This window comes from Lemur catta, chromosome 8, assembly GCF_020740605.2.
Source record: "Lemur catta isolate mLemCat1 chromosome 8, mLemCat1.pri, whole genome shotgun sequence".
Lineage (NCBI taxonomy): Eukaryota > Metazoa > Chordata > Mammalia > Primates > Lemuridae > Lemur > Lemur catta.
In genome coordinates, this window is record NC_059135.1 from 73,726,860 (window position 1) to 73,751,346 (window position 24,487).

Here is a 24,487-nt window from a genome sequence, read left to right on the forward strand (position 1 = left end):
GCTAAAGTTTTATAAAAATAATTCCACTGGCATTTTCCAGGAACTCTGTAGACATGCTCTGTGACATGAATCCTTTTCTTCTTCTTTTTTTTAATCCAACTCTCCATATCAGAATAATAATTTATGGAGCTAAAAAGAAGAGAAAAAAGGAGGAAGGATTTCTGTCTACAGAGGTTCAAGTGTCTTGCCTTGGGATTGATATTTTTTATGAACATTCATCTATATTGCTAATATCTTCCTGAATACTACTTGCTCTTTGCCATTGACCACCTACTTGGCTTAACTGACACAATCTTTCCAAAAGTGCTAGAGCAGCAGTCTGCAATCTTTTTGGCACCAGGGACTGGTTTCATGGAAGACAATTTTTCTGGGAAGTGTTGGGGGGTGGTTTGGGGATGATTCAAGCACATTACATTTATTGTGCAGTCAAACCTCTCTGCTAATAATCATCAATATTTGCAGCTGCTCCCTAGCACTGGCATCAACGCCTCAGCTCTGCCTCAGATCATCAGGCATTAGATTCTCATAAGTAGTGTGCTATCTAGATCCTTCGCATGCACGATTTACAGTAGAGTTCTTGCTGCTGTGAGAATGTAATGCCCCTGCTGGTCTTACAGGAGGCAGAGCTTATGTGGTGTTGGGAGCCAATGGGGAGCAGCTGTAAATACAGATGAAGTTTCATTTGCCTGCCTGACGCTCACCTGCTGTTTGGCCTGGTTCTTAACAGGCCACGGACTGGTACCATGGTTGGGGACTGCAGTGCTAGAGCACTAGTGCTTAACCATTCATTCCTCATTAGTCCCATAATTGGCACTGTAAGACTGTAATCTTTAGGGAGCTTTATTATTTAGCTGGCTTTATCAGAGCAAATCTCTGTCCTCCTCTACTGAGTCAAGAATATCTTTCTTGGCCTTTTTATATTAGATCCCTTTCATGTTGTTTGATACCAGCATTAGACTGATACTAAGTTGATATAACTTTTTTAAACATTATTTTATAGGTATTGATTTTTACTTTTGTTTAATTTTTTTTTTACTGTAGACATTTTAATTTCTTCCAGGAAATATTGATGAGCCAAAAACTATTACGAAAATATTTCTAATATACTGTTGAAACATACATATCAAAAAATCTGGAAAAAACTCTTTTTAGGAAATGTAGGTCCCCTTTTCCCCCTGGAGGTAACATAAATATAAATTATCCAGGCAAATGATTCATTTTATATTTTTCACTCTTTTGTTTAAACAGTTTATATGAATGTCCAAGTAACCAAAAGAATTGAAGTAGATCACAGAACTGTATAATTTTTGGAATATCCTTGGAAATTTCTGGATTATTAGATGATAGGACAAAAACCTTTTGTTACTTTTCAGTAATAGGAGAAAAGAAGCTCTTCCAGCATTTTGTTTCCTCTATGATCTGTGATCTCTTTTTCTGTCTAATAGGAAGACTTTCTAGGGCATCAAAGCTTGTTTGTTTATTTGCCATGATGAAAGTCCTTTGGCCTCTTGATGCCTTTCCTATTCCAATTCTCCTATTCCCCACTCTACTCCCACCATGATCCTCAGATACTTTTCACCTTTGGCTTAGCTTGGAGATGTTGTTTGTACCCATGTATTTCTATATCTTCTATTGTTTCTTATTAGTTTTATCAGGTTTGGTGTGGAATGTACAATAATCAGGTCAATTTTCTCAGCTTACAAAGTGTGGTTCCTGAACTGGCAGCAGGAATATCATCTGTGAACTTACTAGAAATGCAAATTGTCAATCTCTACTCCAGACCTATTAAATCAGAAACTCAGGATAGGGCCCAGCAATCAGAATCACTTCCAGGTTTTAAATGGCTTATTGGCATTAACAGTTTTGGGTGTTTTTATTGGCAGTATTTAAAACTTTATTATTTTAAATTGAGGAAACCCAGTGAATGCATACTATTGAAGTCTGTCCTGATACTTCTAGGGTACCTTAGTTGAAGTTTCCTTTGGAAGCACTTGATCTTTTACTGTATTGACAAAGAAATACAGTGAAAGAAACTGAATAAAACACAAGTCTCATTCTGTGTTTCAGTTTTGTTTGCCATCTCTAATTGTTCTTAGCCTTGGTTCTTCTAATATAATTATTTGTAAAAGGTACTGTGTACCATCATGCTTGGCATTTGATAGCATTGTACATCAGGTCAGCTATTTAATTTAATCCCCACAATAACCCTAATCTCAAATTTTACAAAGGAGAAAACAGCCTTAGGAAAGTTAATTTGCAAAGGTCATACTGCAGAACCAAGGACTCGAATTTAGGCCCAGATGGTGACAAAGCTCTTAAGGACACTGATACTACCAGCAAATTCAGTTTTCTACTTTTGCTTCTTTCCATGTCTTTGTCTAAATTTGCATCTATCTTAAATTTGTTGTATAGGTGGTCTTATTCTGGACAACTACTTGCTTACAGTTCTGATTTAAATACTATTCTCACATAGTTCATTTATTTTGTCCTTTGTGACCTCCTAAGAAAAATTTAAAATTTTTTGAAAACTTCTGGCATTTTTATCTTAACTTCCTTTACTTTTGATTTTTCTGGTTTAATTTCATAGATGAAAGCCTTTAAAGCCTGTCTTTTTATGTGCTCAGTAATAGATTTTAAATCTGTGTTGCCAAATTTTTCAGACAGGCCAAAAATGGAATCCAGTAAATGCAAGTGTGATATGAGTGGGGAGATTACTGCAAATTAGGGCAGTTTTAAGTCAAGATGTGGAGGATGATGGAGTATTTGTGTATATTAATAAAACAAGTACAAATGTAGATTTTGACTAGTAATTTTAATCTGGATTTGAAATGATCCTTTTAGTCCTCTAAATCATAATTGAAGGCAGTATAAATAAAATGCATGCTAGCCTAAACTAGAAAGAATATATTACTAACATTTTTTAAAAATGTGTTATTAGTGAGCTGTCAATCCAAGGTTATAAATATATAGAAGTAATTAATATGCTTTTTCTAAAGATAATTAAATTTGCATTCTTGGGAATCGCCACACTTGCAGCTTTTTATAAGGTTTGAAACTTGTTTTAAAAATTATTTGTTAATTAAAAATTATTTGTTAAAAAATCATGTACTTTATTTTTTGTTACTCTTGTCACTTCTCTTTTAAAAGAAATAAATTTCTTAACTGTATTTTAACCATTTTGAAATTTCTTTGCTATGACAACCATGATTAATAATATACTACATACATTGTGCTTATAACTCTATTTCTGTAACTTATTCTTTTTATACTGGGCAGTTTTTTGAGGGTCATGGCATATAATTATTCAAAATTATTAAATTTGTCTAAGCAGTTAATTTAACCTAATCAGACTACTTTTTTAAAAAAGATTTTGACCTGTGGTTTTTTTTTTATCTCAGCTTACCTGTGGACCACCTCTGCTAGCTAGCATTTATTCATTCAAAAAATAATCTTTTTTTATTTTTTTGGCGGCAGAGTCTCACTCTGTTGCCCAGGCTGGGGTACAGTGACCTCATTATAGCTTACTGCAACCTCAAACTACTGGGCTCAAGTGATCCTCTTGCCTCAGCGTCCTGGTGTGCACCACCATTCCCAGATATTTTTTTATTTTTTGTAGAGACAGGATCTCAAACTGCTGGCCTCAAACAGTCCTCCTGCCTTGGCACTCTCAGAGTGCTAGGATTACAAGAATGAGCCACTGCGCCCAGCCCAGAAAATATTCTTTTTAAAAACCAACTGTGTGATAATATTTTACATGCTGATTTGGATACAATAATAGTATAATCCCTGATCCCTTCCATTTAAGGAGCCTGTGATCCAGTGGAGAAATTAGACAAGTAAACACAGAGTTACATCACTGTGTGTTAATTTCTGTGACAGAAAGAGATAGCATGTATCTTAAAAGTACATGAGGGACACATAACCGTCAGACTTTTCCCAGAGTAGGAGTATACAGAAAGATGTCACAGAAAGTATCCCACAGAGAACAGTACCTCAGCTAATACCTGGGTTCAGAATGAACCAGAGTACATAGGATTGCTGATAGTTTAAGGCAGAATATTAAGAGAAGGAGCTAGTGATTTCAACTGGGAACTAGTCATCCAGAAGCTTCCTTTTAAATTATGTTAGGGAATTTTGAATTTTGGATGTCAGGGATGGAATGAAAGGGTTTTACTTGAAAACACTATCACTGAATGAAAACAAGACTTGGAGAGTAGTAAAGAAGCTGGTTCCAGTCAAGAAATAATGATAATCTAAACCAGGGTAGAGAGAGCTAGTGACAGAAGTGGATTGGGTTAAAATTTTCTAGGCGGTAGAATAGACTGTTATTTGGAACTCTGAGAAGGAAAATTAGGATTATTAGCTTTAGCAATCATAATTTGAGAGCAAGATCTAATGGAAATTGACGATGCTGCAAATATAGAAGCTAAAGTATTATCAGGGTAAGACATTCCTTGGAATTACCCATTTTACTATTTACTGCATTCACTGCTCCTTGCAGTCGTATAAATAAGTAATAGTGGGTTTCACCAGAATTTCTACAGGTAAATAATTATAATCACCTAGTTTTGCATTTGATACCAACATGACTAATAACTTATTTATGCAGACTTGCAGTTTCTCTGAAACTTTTTTGGTCCTACTATTTTAGAGCAATAAATACAATCAGAATAGAAAGCTCAGTAGGAAGTGGAAGGAGGCCTGGTTTCCACTGGTGTGATTTCAGGAGAAATGCAACCTATTTACTTTAGTAATAATCTGTTTGCAGATTTAATAAAGATTTAGTTGTACTACTGCTAGACACTTTTTTTGTCATCGAGCATTTGAAAAGATTATACAATTAGAATTTTTTTAAGCTTTTTATTTTGAAATTATTATAGATTCACAGAAGTTGCAAAAACAATATATAGAGCCCTGTGAATCTTCACCCAGTTTCTCCTAAGAGTAACATCTTAAGTAACTGTAGTGCAATATCAAAGCCAGGAAATTCAGCTTGGTCTTACACTGATAACTAAACTACGGACCTTATCAGTTTTCAGCAGTTTTTATTTGTACTCGTTTGTGTGTATGTATGTAATTATCTGTGATTTGATCTCATGTATAGATTTAGTAACTGCCATCACAATCAAAACACAAATGTTCCGTCACTACAAAGAAAATCTTCATGCGATGTCTTCATAGTCATACCTACCTTTTTCAGTCCTGTCTCAGTTCCTGGTTTCCATGACTCTGTTCATTATCTGTAGTTTTGTCATTTCAGGAATGCTGTGTGTGCTTAAGATTTATCCAGACTGTTGTTTGTATTATTAATTACTGATTTTTTTTTCATCAGTTATATACTGCTTTATTTGTGGATACTCTAGAGTTTCTTTAATCCCATTGTCTTTGAAGGACATGTGTGTTGTTTCCAGGGTTCTGGCTCTTAAAATTGTACTTGTTACGAACATACATGTTACAGCTTTTTGTGTCAACATAAGTTTTTATTTCTCAGCAACCTAAGAGTGCAGTTATTGTATTGATTGGTAAGTATACGTTTAGTTCTTAAGAAACTGCCAGAAAGCAGCTTTTTGGAGTACCAGTACTTATACATTGTCACCAGTGGTTGTATGAGAAACCCATTTTCTCTAAATCCTCACCATCATTTTGGGTTATCTCTCATTTTTATTTTAGCTATCCTCATAGATGTATAGTGATATCTCATTGTGGTTTTAATTTCCATTTTCCTAATGGGCAACGCTATTAAACATCTTTTTTATGTGCTTATTTGCCACCCATGTATCTTTTTGGTGAAATGTCTATTTATGTCTTTTGCCCATTTTCTTATTGCATTCTTTTTTTATCATTGGGTTTTGAAGGCTCTTTAGATATAAATCCTTTGTCAGATAATGTGGCTTGCAAATATTTTCTTTTAATCTGAAGCTTGTCTCTTTTTAACTGTAATATTATGATTGTCTTTTGAAATATTCTTTATTATGGAGTGGAGATTTGACCATGATGTGAAGGAGCAAGATGTGATGTGTTAAAATTTTATTTAGGTCAAAACTTACCTTAGGTCAAAACTTAGGTTCTAAGTTAGACACCATAGTGGTATGTTTGTGGTTTTTTTCATGATGATGGCTCCAAATGAAGAAAATGAATGCTATTGATAGTTTACTGAATTATGTTTGATACAGTGGGACAGAGTAGATACCCTAGAATCTCAGATATTTTATTTAGCTTTTCTGAGCAATGCTTTCTTAATCCATAAAATGGGCAAAAATATCTTTTAATTCCAGCAATACTGTCAAATAGCTAATGTAACTCTGAAAAATAAGACATTGCAAAAGCCATTTTAAATTTGGTTTCTTGCAGTTTTAGATGTAGTCTGGTAGACAGTCAAAAGCATCTTAAATCAGAGTTGAGGATATCATTTTATGTTGTGACAAAGCTCCATCCAAAACACTCATAAGAAAAAACTTATGTGGAATAAAATAAAACTTTAAAAAATAATTAAAGTAAAGATTCTCAGGCAAGTTGCCTTCTATAGACATAAAATGCTTCTAGAAGGTGTCTTAGGCAGCTGAAAAGACTACTGTTCTCCCAAGAAAGAAGATTGTTAGAGACATCAATTGAGTACACTCTTCTTTGGTTTCCAATTTTGGATTCAAGAGCCAGAAGCCTTTTTGGTGGTTTAGGCCATGGCTACCTGGCTTACAAAGTAAGCAAGGGGACACAGATTTGCTTGCTGTCAAGACCTGGCTCTGCTAAAGACCTGTTAACATTTCCAAAGGAGAAGACAGCATTACCAGGGTTGGCTTTCTAATTGTCACTATATAAAATTAATAAACATGAGTATGAAATATAATATTGCCACAGTGGCTGATATTCCTTCAAGTTATTGAAATGTGTACTTCTCTTTTTTAAACAGTTGGCTAAGTAAGTAATAGTTGGTTAAGAGTGTAACAAGTCTGGGTTCAGATCCTGGCACTGCCACTTACATACTTTTCAATGTATTTTTTAAATTGAATAAAAATTGTATATATTTATGGTATACAGCATGATTTGATATATGTATACATTGTGGAATGACTAAATCAAGCTAATATATGTTACTTCACCTACTTATTTTTTTTTTTTGTGGTTAGAACATTTAAAGTCTACTCTCATGGATTTTCAAGTATAGCATACATTGTTATTAACTATAATCATGTTGTACAATAGGTATACTGAATTTATTTTTCCTATCTAACTAAAATTTTATGTCCTTTAACCAGCATCACCAACACCCACCCACCCCACTCCTGCCCCAGTAACCTCCATTCTACTCTGTGCTTCTGTGAGTTGAACGTTTTTAGATTCCACATACAGTAGTCCCCCATTGTTTCACTTTCTGTGGTTTCAGTCACCTGTGATTCAGAAATATTAAGTGGAAAATTTCAGAAATAAACAATTCTTACGTTTTAAATTACATGCCATTCTGAGTGGTGTGATGAAATCTAGCAGCATCCCTCTCTGTCTCACCTGGGACATGCATAATTTCTTTGTCCAGCATATCCATGCAATGTATGCTACCTGCCCCTTAGTCACTTGGTAGCTGTCTTGGTTATCAGATCAAAAGAAAAACGTAGGATTCAGTCCTATATTGGCAGTGTCAGACATCTTCTGGGGGGTTGGTATTTGTCCTGTCTGTGTCTGCCTTATTTCACATAACATAATGTCCCCTGATGCGTCCAAGTTGTTGAAAATGATAGGATTTCCTTCTTGTTTATAGCTGGATAGTGTTCCATTGTGTGTATGTATGTGTGTGTGTGTGTGTGTGTGTGTGTGTGTGTGTGTGTGTGTGTGTATATATATATCACATTTTCTTTGTCCATTCATCTAACAGTGGACACTTAGGTTGATTCCACATCTTGGCTATAGTGAATAAATAATGCTACAATGAACATGGGAGTGAAGATATCTCTTCAACATACTGATTTCATTTCCTTTGGATATATATACACACACTCAAGAGTGGGAATGCTAGATCATATGGTAATTCTAGTTTTAATTTTTTCATGAACCTCTATACTGTTCTCCGTAATGATTGTATGATGCTAATTTACATTCCCACCAGCGGTGTACAAGGGTTCCCTTTTTTCCAAAACCTTGCCCACACTTGTCATATTTTGTCTTTTTTGATAATAGCCATCCTAAGGTGTAAGATGGTACTTCATTGTGGTTTTGATTTGCACTTTCCTGTTGATTAGTGATATTGATCATTTTCTTGTATACTTGTTGGCCATTTGTATGTCTGCTTGTGAAAATATCATTTTAGGTTGTTTAACCATTTTTAAATTGGGTTATTTGTTTCTTTGCTGTTGTTGTTTGAGTTCCTTACACAGTCTTCTCTTGGTATCCCTTGGTAATTGGTTCTAGGACCCTGCTCTGATACCAAAATCCACAGATGCTCAAGTCCCTTATGTAAACTGGTATAGAATTTGCATGTAATTTACACATCCTCTCATATACTAGATTACTTATAATACTTAAATACAATGTAAATGCTATATAAACAGCTGTTATATTGTGTTTTTTTATTTGTATTATCTTTTACTGTTGCACTCTTCCCCTGCCCCCAAGAATATTCTCTATCCATGGTTCCTTGGATCTTCAGATAAATGCTGAATGTATATTTTGGATATTGACCACTTATCAGATATATGATTTACAGATATTTTCTCCTATTTAGTAGGTTAACTCTCTTGATTATTTTTGGTTTGCAGAAGTTTTTTAGTTTGATGTAATTCCATTTGTCTGTTTTCATTACTGTTGCCTGTGCTTTGGGGTCATACCCAGAAATCTTTTCTAAGGCCAATCTCAAATAGTTCTTCCGCTGTGTTTTCTTTTTAGTAGTTTCATAGTTTCAGGTCTTATGTTTAAAGGTTTTAATCCATTTTTAGTTAGATTTTTATGTATCATGTGAGATAAGGGTCAAATTACATTCTTTTGAATGTAGATATCTACTTTTCCTCATTGAAGAGACTTTCCCCATTGTGTGTTCTTGGCACCTTTGTTAAAGATCAGTTGACTGTAAATGTGTAGATTAATTTCTGGTATCTCTATTATCTTTTGTTCTATATGTCTGTATTTGTCTAATACAACGCTATTTTGAATTACCATCGCTTTGCACTAGATTTTGAAATTAGGTAGTGTGATGCTTCCACCTATGTTCCTTTTTTTTCAATTTTTAAATTTATTTATTTTTAATTATTTAAAAATTATGATGGGTACATAGTAGTTGTATACATTTACGGGATATATGTGATTTGTTATAGTGATCAAATCAGGGTAATTGGGGTACACATCACCTCAAGCATTTATCATTTCTTTCTGTTAGGAGCATTCCAATTCCACTTTTTAGTTGTTTTAAGATACACAATAAGTTACTGTCAGCCATAGTCACCCAATTTTGCTACCAAATACTAGGTCTTCAATGGTCTTAACTGTATTTTTGTACCCATTAACCATCTACACTTTATCCCCCACTCCCAACTACCTTTCCCAGCCTTGGGTAACTATCACTCTACTATCTTCATCAATTAAGTTTTTATAACTTTTAACACCCACATATGAGTGAGAACATGCAAAATTTGTCTTTCTGTCTCTGGTTTATTTCATTTAACATAATGTCCTCCAGTTCCATGCATGTTGTTGCAAATGATAGGGTTTCATTTTTTTTTTTAATGACTAAAGTATATTCCATTGTGTATGTGTACCACATTTTATTTAACCATTCAGCTGTTGGTAGACACTTAGGTTGATTCCATATCTTTCTTATGAATACTACAGTAAACATGGCAGTGCAGATATCTCTTTGATATACTGATTTCCCCCCCCCCTCCTTTTTTTGGATATATACCTAGTAGTGGGATTGTTTGATCATGTGGTAATTCTATTTTTAGTTTTCTGAGAAGCCTGGATACTGTTCTCTATGGTGTCTATAGCAGTTTATATTATAGTTTACCAACAGTGTATGAGGATTATCCTTTCCGCTTGTTCTTGCCAGCATTCGTTATTACTTGTCTTGGATAAGAGCCATTTAACTGGGGTGAGATGACATCTCATTGTAGTTTTGATTTGCTTTTCTCTGATAATTAGTGATGATCATTTTTTCATATACGTGTTGGCTGTTTATATATCTTCTTTTGAGAAGTGTCTATTCAGATCTTTTGCCCATATTTTAATCAGATTTTAAAATTTTTTAATGGGCTATTTGACCCCCTTATATATTCTAGTTATTAATCTTGTGTCAGATGAGAAGCCTGCAAATATTTTCTCCCATTCTTTGGGTTGTCACTTCACTTTGTTGCTTTGTCTCCTTTGTGGTGCAGAAGCTTTTTAGCTTGCTGTGATCTTATTTGTCCATTTTTGCTTTGGTTGCCTGTACTGTTGAGGTATTACTCAAAAAATCCTGTCTCAAACCAATGTCCTGGAATATTTCCCCAATGTTTTCTTTTAGTAGTTTCATAGTTTCTGGCCTTAGACTTAAGTCTTTAATCCATTTTGATTAGATTTTTGTTTATGGTGAGAGATAGGGGTCTAGTTTCTTTCTTCTGCATATGGATATCTGGTTGTCCCATCACCATTTATTGCAGAGGCTGTCCTTTCCTTAATGTATGTTCTTGGCACCTTTATAGAAAATGAGTTTGCTGTAAATGGGTGGATTTATTTCTAGGTTCTCTATTCTGTTCCATTGATGTATTAATTATACATGTGTTTTTATGCCAGTACCATGCTGTTTTGGTTACTGTAGCTTTATATTGTAGTATAATTTGAAGTCGGGTAATGTGATTCCTTTAGCTTTGTTCTTCTCTTTGCTCAGGAGGACTTAGGTTATTCTGGACTTTTTATGTTTCCCTATAAATTTTAGGATTACTTTTTCTATTTCTGTGAAGAATGTCATTGGTATTTTGATAGGAATTGCATTGAATCTGTAGATTGCTTCATGTAGTATGGACATTTTAACAATATTGACTCTTCCAATCCATGAACATGGAATATCTTTACATTTTTTGTATCTTTTTCCATTTCTTTCAACATTGTTTATAATTTTCTCTGTAAAGATCTTTTCCTTTTTTGGTTAAGGTTTTCCTCAGTATTTTATTTTATTTATGGCTATGGTAAATCAGATTACTTACTTGGCTTCTTTTTCAGATCATTTGCTGTTGGCCTATGGAAATGCTACTGAGTTTTGCATGTTGATTTTTTATCTTGCAACTTCACTGAATTTGTTTATTTGTTCTTATAGTTTTTTGGTATAATCCTTAGGTTTTTCTAAATATAAGATTTTTTTTTCTTTTTTGCAAATAAAGATAACTTGACTTCTTCCTTTCCATTTTGGTTGCCCTTTATTTCTTTTTCTTGTCTAATTGTAATTGTTCTTGCTAGGACTTCCAGTACTATGTTGAGTAACAGTCATGTAAGTGGGCATCCTTGTCTTCTTCCAGATCTTAGAGGAAATGCTTTCAGTTTTTCCCCCATTCGGTATAATAAGGCTATGGATCTGTCATGTATGGCTTTTATCATGTTGAGGTATATTCCGTCTCCACCCAGTTTTTGAGAGTTTTTATCATTAAAGGATGTTGAATTTTATTGAATGCTTTTTGGGATCAATTATAATGATCATATGGTGTTTGTCCTTCATTCTGCTTATGTGATGTATCATGTTTATTGATTTGCATATGTTGAACCATCCTTGCACCCCTTGAGTGAATCTCATTTAATTGTGATGAATGTTCTTTTTAATGTATTGATGAATTTAGTTTGATGTTGTGCTTCCACTTTCATTTGTTTCAAAGAATTTTTAAATTTTATTTTAATATCTTTATTGACTCAGTTGTTGTTCAGGAACATATTAATTTCTGTGTGTTTGTATAATTTCCAGAGTTCCTCTTGTTATTGATTTCTAGTTTTATTTCATTGTGGTCATAAAAGATACTTATATATTTTTTGAATTTTTTAAGACTTTTTTTGTGGCCCAACATATACTCTATCCTTGAGAATGTTACATTTGCTAAGGAGAAGAATGTGTATTCTGCAGCTGTTGATGGAATGATCTATAAATGTCTATTAGGTCCATTTGGTCTATAGTGTAGATTAACTCCCATTTTTTTGTTGTTGATTTTCTGTTTGGATGATCTGTTCAGTATTGAAAGTGGGCTATTGAGGTCTCCATCTGTTATTGTATTGGAGTCTGTCTTTCTCTTTAGGCCTAATAATATTTGCTTTGTATATCTGGGTGCTTCAGTGTTGGGTACATATATAATTATTATAGCTGCTTGCTGAATTGGCCCCTTTGTCAATATATAATGACCTTCTTTGTCTCTTTTTACAGGTTTTGTCTTGAAATCTATTTTATCTAATAAATGTATAGCCACTCCTACCCTTTATTGGTTTCCAGTTGCATGGAATATCTTTTTCCATCCCTTTATTTTCAGGTATTCTCTGACCTTATTCTACCTGGATATTGATATCTTTCTCTTGGTTTAGAAAATTTGTTATTATTTCTTTGAATAAACTTTCTACCCTGATTCCTCTTTCTGCCTCGTCTTTAAGACCAGTAACTCTTTATTTGCCCTTTTGATACTATCTTCTGGATCTTGTAATTGTGCTTTATTCTTTTTTCTTTTTCTCCTCTTTGTATTTTCAGATAGCCTGTCTTCAAGCTCCCTAATTCTTTCTTCTGCTTGATCAGTTCTGCTATTGAGAGAACTCTGATGCATTTTTCAGCTTGTCAGTTGAATTTTTCAGCTCCAGATTTTCTGCTTGACTTTTTTATTATTTCAATCTCTTTGTTAAATTTCTCTGATAGAATTCTGAATTCCTTCTCTATGCTGTCTTGAAGTTCATTGAGATTCCTCAAGACAGCTATTTTGAATTCTCTTTGTGAAAGTCACATATCTCCATCACTCCTGGATTGGTTAGTGGAAACTTATTTTGTTCATCGAGTGAGGTCACATTTACCTGGATGTTCTTGATGCTTGTAGATGTTTGTCTGTCAATGTCTTGGCATTGAAGGTTAGGCATTTATTCTAATCTTAGCACTCTGGGTTTATTTGACCTGTCCTTTGGAAGGCCTTCCAAGTATTCAAAATGAATTGAGTGTTGTGATAGAAGCCTATGGTTACTGCAGTCATATCAGTAATAAGAAGTGCCCCAAGACCAGTAACGTTGTAACTTTTGCAGACTCCGAGAGGAACCACCTTAGTGGGCTTGGATAAGATCAGGGAGAATTCCGTGGGTTACCAGGCAAAGTTTCTTGCTGGTTTCTTGTTTCTCCAATCAGAAGGACTCTCTCTCAGTGCTGGTATGCCTGGAATTGGTGGAAGGGTGACATAAGCACTCCCCTGGCCACCACAGTTGGCACTGCACTGGGTCACTCTTGAAGCCAGTACAGTACTAAGTCTCACCCAAGGCCCATGTTGACTGCTGCCTGGCTACCACTGATGTTTATTCAAGGTCCCATGGCTCTTTAGTCAGCTGGTGGTGAATCCTGCTGGGCTCATTCCATCCTAACAGGGCAGCAGATTCCCTTCTTGTCCAAGGGGCTGGGGTGGGGGGGTCTAGAAATGCAGTCCAGAAGTCCTGGAATTGGGGGCTTCAGGAATCTGCTTGGTGCTTTATTTTACTGTGGCTGAGCTGGTGCCCAAGTTGTAAGACAAAGTTCGTTGTACTTTTCCCTCTCCTTTCTCCAATGGAAGGAGTCTATACTGGAGCTGCACTGCCTGGAGTTGGTGGGGAGCGGTGACACAGGCACTCCCTTGACTGCCACAGTTATTGTCTCACTGAGTCAGGGGCACTCCAAGTCCACTGGGCTGCTCCAGGGCTTGCCCAGGGACTGCAATTCTTTTGGCCTGACAGCCTTTGAATTTTATTCCAATCTTCAGGCCACTTTATTCAGTCAGTTGTGGAGTCAGTCAGAACTTGGATTTCTCCCTCTAGGGCTAAGAATCCCCCTCTGGCCAAGGCTTGGAGCCAGCAAAAATCTGCCTGTGTTGTGTTCTGCCATGATAGGGCAGCACTGAGTTCCAGTGCATACTCTCACATTCACTTTGCTCTCCCTCTCCCAAGCAAACAGATGGCCCCCCACCTGCAGTGCTGCTAGAGGATAAGGAAGGAGTGGTGTATTGCAAGACTATCCTACTCTCTTCAATCCCTCTTTCCTTGATAGTATGTGAAAATCAGGTACTGTGATCTGATTTGTTGTTGTTGTTGTTCTTATGAAGGTGCTTTCTTGCATGGATAGTTGTTCAATTTGGTGTTCCTGTAGGGGGGCAATCACTAAAGGGTTCTATTTGGTCATCTTGCTCCACATTCTGTCCCGCTTTATTCTTTTTTCTCATGACTGCCATGGCTATTCATTGCCTTTTATGGGTCTGTTTGTATCTTAGGATTTCCTTCTCCTTTATCTGTGAAAAAGTCATTAGAATTTTGATAGGAATTGCATTGAATCTGTAGACCATTTTGGTTTTTGGTAGTTATGGACATTTTAACAATATTGATTATTCCAATCCATGAGCACAGGATATCTTTCCATTTATTTGTGTCTTCAGTTTCTTTCATCAATGTTTGATAATTTTCAGGGTACTGATCTTTCACTTCTTTGTTTAGATTTATTTCTAAATTTTTTATGCTGTTGTAATTTTGCTTTTTAAAACATTTTTTTCAAGTAGTTATTAGTATAGAGAAATCTTACTGATTTTTTATGTTGCTTATGTATCCTGCAACTATTCTGTATTCATTTATTTGTATTTTGATGGTGTCTTTATGGTTTTTCCCTAGCTAAGAGCATGTCATCTGCAAACAAAGACAGTTGAACTTTCTCCTTTCTAATTTGGGTGCCTTTTATTTCTTTTTCTTATCTAATTCTTATGGCTAAAATTTTCAGTACTGTATTGAATAAAAGTGGCCAGAATGTACATCCATGTCTTATTCCTGTTCTTACAGGGAAAGCTTTCAGCTTTTCACCTTTGAGTATGTTGATAGCTGTGGACTTGTCATAAATGGCCTTTATTGTGTTGAAGTATATTCCTTCTGTACCTAATTTGTTGAGAGTTTTTATCATAAAAACATATTTATTTTGTCCAAAGCTTTTTCTGTATCTGTTGAGATGATCATATGGTTTTTGTCCTTTATTCTGTGAATATGTTATATCTCATTTATAGATTTGCAAACCATTCTTGCATCCCAAGGATAAATCCCATTTGATCATTGTGAACAATGTAATGTGCTGTTGAATTGGGTTTCCTATTATTTTGTTGATGATTTTTGAATCTGTGTTCATCAAGGATATTGGCCTGCTACCAAAACTACTCACCATGGAGCCCAGGAGAAGTCATGCACACTAGGGTCTCAAAAGAGAGGCCTACCCCACTGTCTTTGATCTTGACTGTGGACACCAAAACTACCCTGTAACTTTGCTCCAACCCCTCTCACTGTGGTCTGATTCATTCTAAGGACCCAAAAGAAGATATCCCTGTCTGAGTCCTCAGGGCAGGTTTGCTGAACTTATACTGAACTCAGTACAGCTTGAGAGCAGGCTTGCCCACCCAGGGACCCACCAGGAGACATGCACGTCCATGAACCCAGAGACAGGCCTGGAAACTTTGGCCTTGACTGTAGTCCCTGAAGCAGCCTTGTGATTTAGTTCCAGCTCCCCTCAGCTGTGGACCGGGACAATAGTGCCTACCCAGATCACTCCTGTTGGAGTGATTCAGCAGGAACCCTTCTTACATCCTGGAGGAAGCTCTACCTGTCCAGGCACAACTGGGAACAGGCCTGCTATATTCAGACCTTCATCCCAGCGCCAACTATTCAGACAAAAGCCCTAGAGACAATGCAGTCCATCTAGGGACCAGACAAGATTCAAACTCTGTTACAGCCCCTGGTAACTAGCTCATATGGGGCTATAAGTGATCCCTCAGAAGGACAAGGCCATTTACAGGTCTAGAGCCTAGACCACAGTCAGGAAGTCTGTTACTTGGGTAACAATCTGCCCTCTCAAAACAACCTTCCTAGGTCTTGAGGTCCACCTGGGTTTCACAGACTCTTACCTGAATTCCAATGCTCCCACAACGGTACTTTTGTCCACAGATGGCTGTGAAGTTATTGTTTGTATTTGGGGATACGAGCAGGTAGAGCCTCCTGGAGTTTATCCTTGCTGCCATCATTCTCATATTATGGTAATGTTAATCATTGGTGATTTGATTAACAAGGTCAGCTTGTTTCGAGTTTTACAAGTTTTGAAGGTCGGAAATTCAAAAATGGCATTCTCTGAGCTAAGATCAGGGTGTCATCAGGGCTGTGTTCCTTTTGGAGAATCGGGAAACCAGAATACATGTTTTTGAAAAGTGTATAACTTTGTTCTGTTCAGCTCTTGACTCCTCCATATTGATTCGGTCAAATTGCTTAACCTTTCTGTTTTCAGATCTTAAAGGAGGATTATAATAGTACTTATTCTGTAGGCTAATTTTGAGGACAAAATGAATTGATAAGTGCAAAGCGTTTGTAACAATATAGGAAATCCGTGCTAAGAAAATTTGATCTTTTAGTTAAAGGCATTTGTTTATGTGTATATTACTGTTCAGGAAAATTTCACAAAAATTATTATTTTTTCATTAGTATTTTTTTCATTCCAATTATTTCTAGCTTTATTTGGGGCATTATGCTATAATGTTTGGAATGTAAAAATGTCCTCAGTTTGGGGACATTTTCAATTAAAAAGACAATTTGGTTTAGTACAATTTTATTATGGACGAAGAGAAGTACAAGCACTTATGAGTGTTTATAGAAGAGGCATTTAACATAGTCTGTAATGATGATTTGGGTATGTTGAGTGGAGCAAAAGGAAAGTTTTCTGTAAGAGATAATCCTGTGGGATGGATGGATGAGAGAAACATGCTATATAAAGGAAGTTAATAAAAGAAAAAGGAAGGAAGAGAAGATAAATAGTAAGTAGATTTAAGGGAAAGGGAGGAGTAGTTGTAAGAACCATATAAAGACAGACCTCAGAAGTATAGTGGGTGGTTCCAGACCACTGTAATAAAGTAAATATTGTAATAAAGTAACTCATGCACATTTTTGATTTCACAATGCATATAAAAGTTATATTTACACTGTACTATAGTCTATTAAGTGTATAATAGCATTATGTCTAAAAAAAATCTACATACCTTAATTTAAAAGTACCATTTATTGCTTAAAAAATACTGACACAGAGACATGAGGTGAACACATACTATTGGAAAAATGGTACCCATAGACTTTTTGGGACACAGGGTTGCTTCAATTTATAAAAAATGCAGTATCTGGAAAACTCAGTAAACCAGAATGCAATAAAAAGTGTGCCTGTTAAGTGTGGTATGAGAGAGTAGAATAAGCCTGAACTTGGACAGAGTGGAACTGTTGAGGATTTTTAAAGTTTGAGAAATTTGAACTTTCTTACATTTAAAAACTTGTGTTTATTTTGATTCTGGAATAGTAAATGCTTATGTAATCTCTTTAAACCAATAGCATTTATGATATTTATGCTAAATTTTTTTTTTTAAGGATTTGAAATTGTTGAAATGAGCAGTCGTAAATCAAAGAATAACAGCTTAATTCATGCGGACTGCCTTTCACAGGTTAGTGTGTACTTTCATTAATACATACTGTTAAGATGAAAAAGTGATCAGAGAAATAGTCATCTTCTTAATTTGAATTTTTCTGTTAGCACTTAGGAAGAATCACTCATCCTGTCCTGAAGCAATTTCATTCATTTTAAGTCTTTGGGTAGTTGGAATCTTAACTTTTACTCATCCTAAAGTTTTACTAAACTTTTACAATTTTATGTGAGTAAATTTTTATTTCAACTTATTTAAATACTATCCTCCGAGTATAAGTTTAGCACTCTTTTTGCTAAATTTATTCCTGAGTATTTTGTTCCTTTTGATGCTGTTATAAATAGAATTGTTTTCTTATTTTCATTCTGGTTAGTTCATTGCTAGTGTATAGAAATGCAGTTGATTTTTGTATATTGATCTTGTAAGTTGCAGCCTTTCTTAATTCATTTATTAGTTCTAATAATTTTGCAGTTTATTCCTTAGGATTTTCTATATACAACATCATGTCATCTGCAAATAGAGAAAGTTTTACTTTTTCCTTTCCAATCCGGATGGCTTTTATTTTTCTTGCCAAATTTCCCTGGCTTGAACCTTGAGTAACATGTTGAACAGGAGTTGCAAGAACAGATATTCTTGCTTTGTTTTTCATCTTAAGGGGAAGAAACTCAGTCTTTAACCATTATGTATGATATTAGCTGTAGGTTTTTCATAGATGCCCTGTGTCAGGTTGAGGAAATTTCCTTATATAATTTTAGTGTTTTTGAGTGTTTTTATAATGAACTTTTAATATTATCTTAAGTGCATACTTTATTCCTAGTGCTGTGCATATACCTCTATGTCTCTCCCTTAGGAAGCTTGCAGTCTTGTAGAGAATGGCCACGATAGTTCTATCCTGGCATTTCCATTTATCTGTAGTTCACATGAACTACATTTATTTTTTAATACAAAACTAAACATTATTGGTATTCTTTTATAAGACCTTACTTTTTTAAAGGAAAATGTTTAACTGTTTCCAAAAAATATTTAACTGAGTTACAATTTACATACCTTTGTATGTAATGTGCACAAATCTTCCATGTACACCTGAATTAATTTTTGTACATATATGCAACTATTTAACCTCCATGCCCAGTCACTTTGGGACTTGTGAACCTTCTTACTCTTCACTACAGCCTCATTTCCTTTATCAAATATATTATACATGGTTGTTGCCTCTCTAGTAGACTTTAGTTAGTTTTTTGTTTTGTTTGTTTGTTTTTAAGAAAAGGATTGAAGTTTGTCATTTAATTTCTAGTGATCTCATCCAGGTAGAGGAATACACATTATGATTAGTTTAGTCTGTATATATGCTCATTTAAGTATTTTATAGGTATTAGCTATAAAATACCTACATTGTGTTACAGATAACAGACCTACTATAAAGATGTTATTGTACTTAATTTATAGATAAATTAATATTTAGAAAAGATTTAACCTTTTTGGCTTTTCTGGGACCAATCTCCTTATTCTTTCCACCTCATCTATAATGATAAGTATGGATTGTTTTATCTCTAGTGAATAATTGTTTTGAGAATTCAGATTTGTCTCTTTTGTACATGAAGGATTAGTCCTCTGCTGTCAGTCTGGGAGAAGCAAACTTTTTTGGAGAGTTTTTATTTCAGTCCACGGAGCCAAATTTGAGACAGCTCCCTGAGGTTTTTGTCCCTGAAACACCTCTGTATTAACTACAGATTCAAAAAAAGGAATGGCTTTAATGGTCCATCTTCTTAAAGACTGCTAGATTATCAGACATAATTTTTCACAGCTAAGTCTAAGGCCCTCCTTCCAAGGTGAACTCAAAATTTAGCTCCTTAAAAGACTTTTAAAAATTCATTCTAATGATTCCTTATTTTACAGCTTAGATGAATGTGGGTTTTGTCATCATATAATTGAGCATTTGCTTATGTGCCAAATTACTATTTTCTTGCAGTTTGCTTCTTCAGTTTATTATTTCTTTCTAGTTTATTTGCAGTGTTGTTTTAGGAATGTTTCATGCCTTTTTAGTAGTACTATGCCCTGAAACTAATAGGTCCTCAATAACTACATGAAATTTTAAACTGTTTACCTCAGAATCCTGAATTTTATGATATGTACAGATTGGTAGGACTTGAGCTTAGCCAGGTTAGATGTGTTGGTCTCTGGAGATTGAGCGTGTAGAACATGAGCCTTATTAGATTAGATTGCATTATTAGATTTCCTCCTGTCTTTTTTTGTTGGCTGACATGTTATACAAAGTGAAGTACTCATTCATTTACATGGATTAAAACAGCCTTCAAGTTGCTAATGTAGCTAAAGTAAGTAATTCTCCTTGTTGAAACCTTTACAGCTAAATTCTCATTCCTTCTATGGGACTTGAGATAGGTAAAAGACCATTAATTTATAACTTGTGAAAATGGTGGCAGAACTCTTGAGGATAAGTATTTAGGGAAGGTTGAATTGATTCCTTAATATCTAATTCTGACTACTATAAATGTTCTTTCTCTCATTTTTGAATACATGTGTAATAATTTTATTGACTTAATCTCGTCAGGTACAAAGAATTTTACGTGAAAGATTTTGTCATCAGAGTCCACATAATAACCTATATGGAGTACAAGTACAGTACAAGTAAGTCTAGCTGTCTCTTTGTCTGATATTGATATGAACCTATTCACAGATGCCCTTAGACTTTGCAAAAATTATGATATGCACATTTGATCTTAAATAAGGCTAATGGACACTTATTGTAGGAGTAAAAACACTGACTAGAAGGCCAGATTTAGCTCTATTTTCTATGATATTTAGAAACACTGAATATCATGAAGTGAGAGTACACACAAATATTTCCATAATGAGAAAGCCCTTTAACTTTGAAGCTTGCTTTGTTTCTGTTATCTGGTATTATGAAGAGAATTCTGACCTTGCCCTTAATACCCACCAACTGACTGTGGTGTGAAAGTGCAGAATGTTAGTAAAAAAGGAGATCTGAATGCAAGGGTTGTAAGAGTTGCCACCATTGTCCCCTGTCCCCTACCATCATAAAAACCAATATTATATTCCAAACTTACTAGGTTTTCACTTGAGGTTTCCAAGGAATCAGCAAGCCTACTATTTCTTCTGTATTCTACTGTGTATGACTATTTAGAGCCTGAGTCAAGTGCACAGAGGGCAAAAATAGAGAAATTTGTGTATATTTAAATTCAGCCTTAAAAAAAGTACTACCTAGCAAATTATTCCAGCTTTATTTTTTAAATTTTGGCCTACTTGTATCATTTTAGACACTTAATTGAGCTACTGAAAAGAACTGCTATCAATGGAGAAAGTAACTCTGTACTCATTATTGGACCCCGAGGATCAGGAAAAACGACGGTAAAAGCTTTTGATTTCTGGTGTTTGCTTTGGTAGGCATGTGATATTTCTTATTTATAATACTGAAAATGTTTTTCATTTCATTATTTTGTAACTAACATTTTGCTTTGTTTTTTTCTTTAAATAACAGAAGACTTACAAAAGCCTTATAAAGTTGGGATATTATCTTTCAGTTTGGCATACCTTTTTTCCCTTCTTTTTCCTCCCAGTGACAAATTTTCAACTGATGTTAGTTTCATCATGGTCTTTTGTCCTCGAAGAATTAGAGGTTGCTAATGGGAAAAGAAACTACCATTTATTATCTTTGTTTTCTCATTTATTCTTTTTGTTTTTCCTATTTTTTTTTTACTATTTATTGTTTAACCCAAACTTACATATTTTCATGTGCATGCTCAAGTCTTCTATAATTCTCACTATCATATTTGCTTAGTTACCTCAAAAAGATAGTCTTGTTTTATTCTCATTTTTCTTCCCTCTCACATTCTTTATTCGACATAGTAGACAAAGTATGGGTGTTAAAATTTGAAAGTATTATTATTTAATTTTAAATGATTAAGGTATGTAAAATGTTTTCTCACATATTCTTTGCAATAAATTTAGATTTCTAACTAATATACTTTTAAAATTATTGGAAACAGAAGTAAAATTTTTTTATTAAAGTAATATATTGCTGACTGATTTATGCATGATGAGGAAATTAGGATTTTACTGTTGTCATTCATTTCTGGTATATAAAGTAGGAATTTAGATCTAGGAAGTTTTTTAATATTTCAAGAATTTGCACATTTATTATAATCATATTTACAATAATTTATTAGTTTTGACTCTGTTTAATTTCAGTCTTCATGCCCAGCTTGTTTAATCATTATTTCTTTATTTTTAAGTTTTTATTATTTTTCTTTGCATTTTACTTTAGTGTTATTTTGGGGTTATTTTTACAAGAGCACTGTGTGACTAATATGCTTTTGTACCATTAGGATTTCTTAAATGCATCAAAAGTTATTTTTCATAACTTACAACATGGCTGGCAGTTGAATTCTTGGGTCAATTTTTTCCTCCTTTGGAGTTACAAATGCTCCTTTACTTACAGTGGGATCATAAGTTGAAAATATCTTCAGTTGAAAAGCCTTTTAATACAGCTAACCTACTGAGCATCATAGCTTAGCCTAGCCTACCTTAAACGTGCTCAGAACACTTACATTAGCCTAAGGTGGGCAAAATGGTCCAGTATCACAGTATACTGTAGAGGGTCAGTTGTTTACCCTTACGATCCCATGGCTGACTGAATTGGTACTACCTAGCATCACTAGAGTGTTTTACCACTTTCTACTGAAGGCATATCGCTTTTGCACCATCTTAAGTCAAAAAATCCTAAGTTGAACCATTGTAAATTGGGGACCATCTATATGTAGATTTTACTCATTCGTGTTTTCTGGGGAAACTTCAAGGACAGGCCTTTTTTTCCCCTTTATAATTATTTTGTCAATCTGAATAGGTGAGATTACACAGTCATAACAACCCCAAAGCTCAGCAACTTAACACAACAGAAGTTCATTGTTGCTTTTGCTCTCTGTGCTCAGTGTGGATCAACAAAGGGGCACTGCTCTTGTATTCACTCGAGAAGTGATAGAGGTTATCTCAGCATGTTTTTCCACAAGCACCCCAGTGAAGGGAAGGGAGCATGGTGAATCATAGACACTCTCTTAAAAGTTCCTACCCAGAGGTGATCAGAGCACATCTCTTCACAGTGCACTGTCTAGAATATGGTCACTTCTAACTTCAAGAGAGTAAGAAGTGCACTCCTAACTAGGTATCTAGAAGAGAGGGTAACCAGAAGTATTTGGTGAATGTCACTAATGACCACCATAGCTAATTTGTTTTAAGTTTATGTGTGATTTTTTCCTGTCTGGATGCTTATAGAATTTCTTTATCTTAGAAATATGAAAAGTTCAAGGTCTGTGTATAAGTATTGATCACAAACACTAATATTCTGCAAACCCTCATAGTATGTATTTGGATCTTTCTTCAGTAAAGAATAATTTTTTTCTCGTATTCATTTTATTATCTTTGGAAAAAACATCATCATATGAATCTTCAAAGAACAAATTTAGATAATATTTTAATTCTTTAAAAGGCTCCACGATGACATTCTTGTATTGGTAAAAGAAAAAATGAGATCTAGGAAATCACTACATTAGACATATCATACCATAGTCAATTGTGCATCTTGAAACAAAATGGCATTACAGCAAAGAAGTAGAATCTCAGTTATTTCTGCATGAGGGTGTCAAGTCTAAAAATACAACTTGAACAGCTAATGACTGAATTTATTCAGAACTTCATCTTAGAGGTTTGTCACTAAGACTTGGAGAAACTTCACCAAAAAAGATAATAAAGCTAGTAAACACTTATAAAAATGTCCAAGTATGAAATGCAAATGAAAGGGATACCATTTCATTAGTAAATTGACTAAAATATAGTTTGGCTTTTTCAATATTTATTTATTTATTTATTTATTTATTTATTTATTTATTTATTTATTTATTTATTTATTTATTTATTTATTTATTAGAGACAGTCTGGCTCTGTTGCCTGGGCTAGAGTGCAGTGGTGTCATCGGAGCTTGCTGCAACCTCAAGCTCCTGGGCTCAAGGGATTCTTTTGTCTCAGCCTCCCAAGTAGCTGGGACTACAGGCATGTGCCACCACACCCAGCTAATTTTTGTATTTTTTGTAGATATGGTTTCACTCTTGCTCAGGCTGATCTCAAATTCCTGGCTACAAGCAATCCTTTTTCCTCAGCCTCCCAGAGTGCTAGTATTAGATGTGTGAGCCACTGCACCCAGCCAATTTTTTTATTATTATTATTTATTATTGTTATTGTTTTTGTAAACCCTGCATCAGGGACTGACTTTCTGTGAGTGTCAGTGAGGGAGCTGCTCTGCTATGTATGAAACCCCAACCCAGAAGCAGTCATCTACAAATGGTTTAGCACCAGGTCTGCCGTGAACATGCATTATATGACAGACAGGAGGGCGGTCACATTTCCGGTCTAGACCCATTTCCCAGGATGAGGGGCTGTCCACACAGCAACCCGGTCCCAGTGTATGGCAGGACAGGCCATGCCTACAGAGGTCTATGTTTTAAATAGAAAAATTGAGCAGATAGTATAGAGTTCTGATATAACCCTCCCAGGAACAGATACTCAGTTTCCTCTGTTATTAACATCTTTTTTCCAATTAATGCACCAGTCCCCAGTCTTTTTGGCACCAGGGACCAGTTTCATGGAAGACAATTTTTCCACAGACCAGGGGCAGGGGATGGTTTTGGAATGATTCAAGCACTTTATGTTTATTGTACAGTCAAACCTCTATGCTATGATCATCTTTATTTGCACCACTCCCCAGTGCTAGCATCACCACCTCAGCTCTACCTCAGATCATCAGGCATTAGATTCTGATAAGGAGCATGCAAACTAGA

The 24,487-nt window shown here is 34.9% G+C and overlaps 1 protein-coding gene across 5 annotated transcripts in view; it reads left to right on the plus strand.

The window, feature by feature from the left end:
* The window catches only part of ORC4 (origin recognition complex subunit 4), an 83,188-nt gene that overhangs the window by 28,941 nt on the left and 29,760 nt on the right, over window positions 1-24,487 (plus strand). For 4 of the 5 annotated variants that reach the window (XM_045559495.1, XM_045559497.1, XM_045559498.1 and 1 more), the window contains exons 2-4: window positions 17,569-17,642; window positions 20,191-20,267; window positions 20,918-21,008. In XM_045559495.1, the coding sequence (XP_045415451.1) occupies window positions 17,586-17,642; window positions 20,191-20,267; window positions 20,918-21,008 (225 nt within the window). In that variant the 5' untranslated portion in view covers window positions 17,569-17,585. The remainder of the gene's footprint in view (window positions 1-17,568; window positions 17,643-20,190; window positions 20,268-20,917; window positions 21,009-24,487) is intronic. The other variant, XM_045559499.1, reaches the window with a different exon arrangement.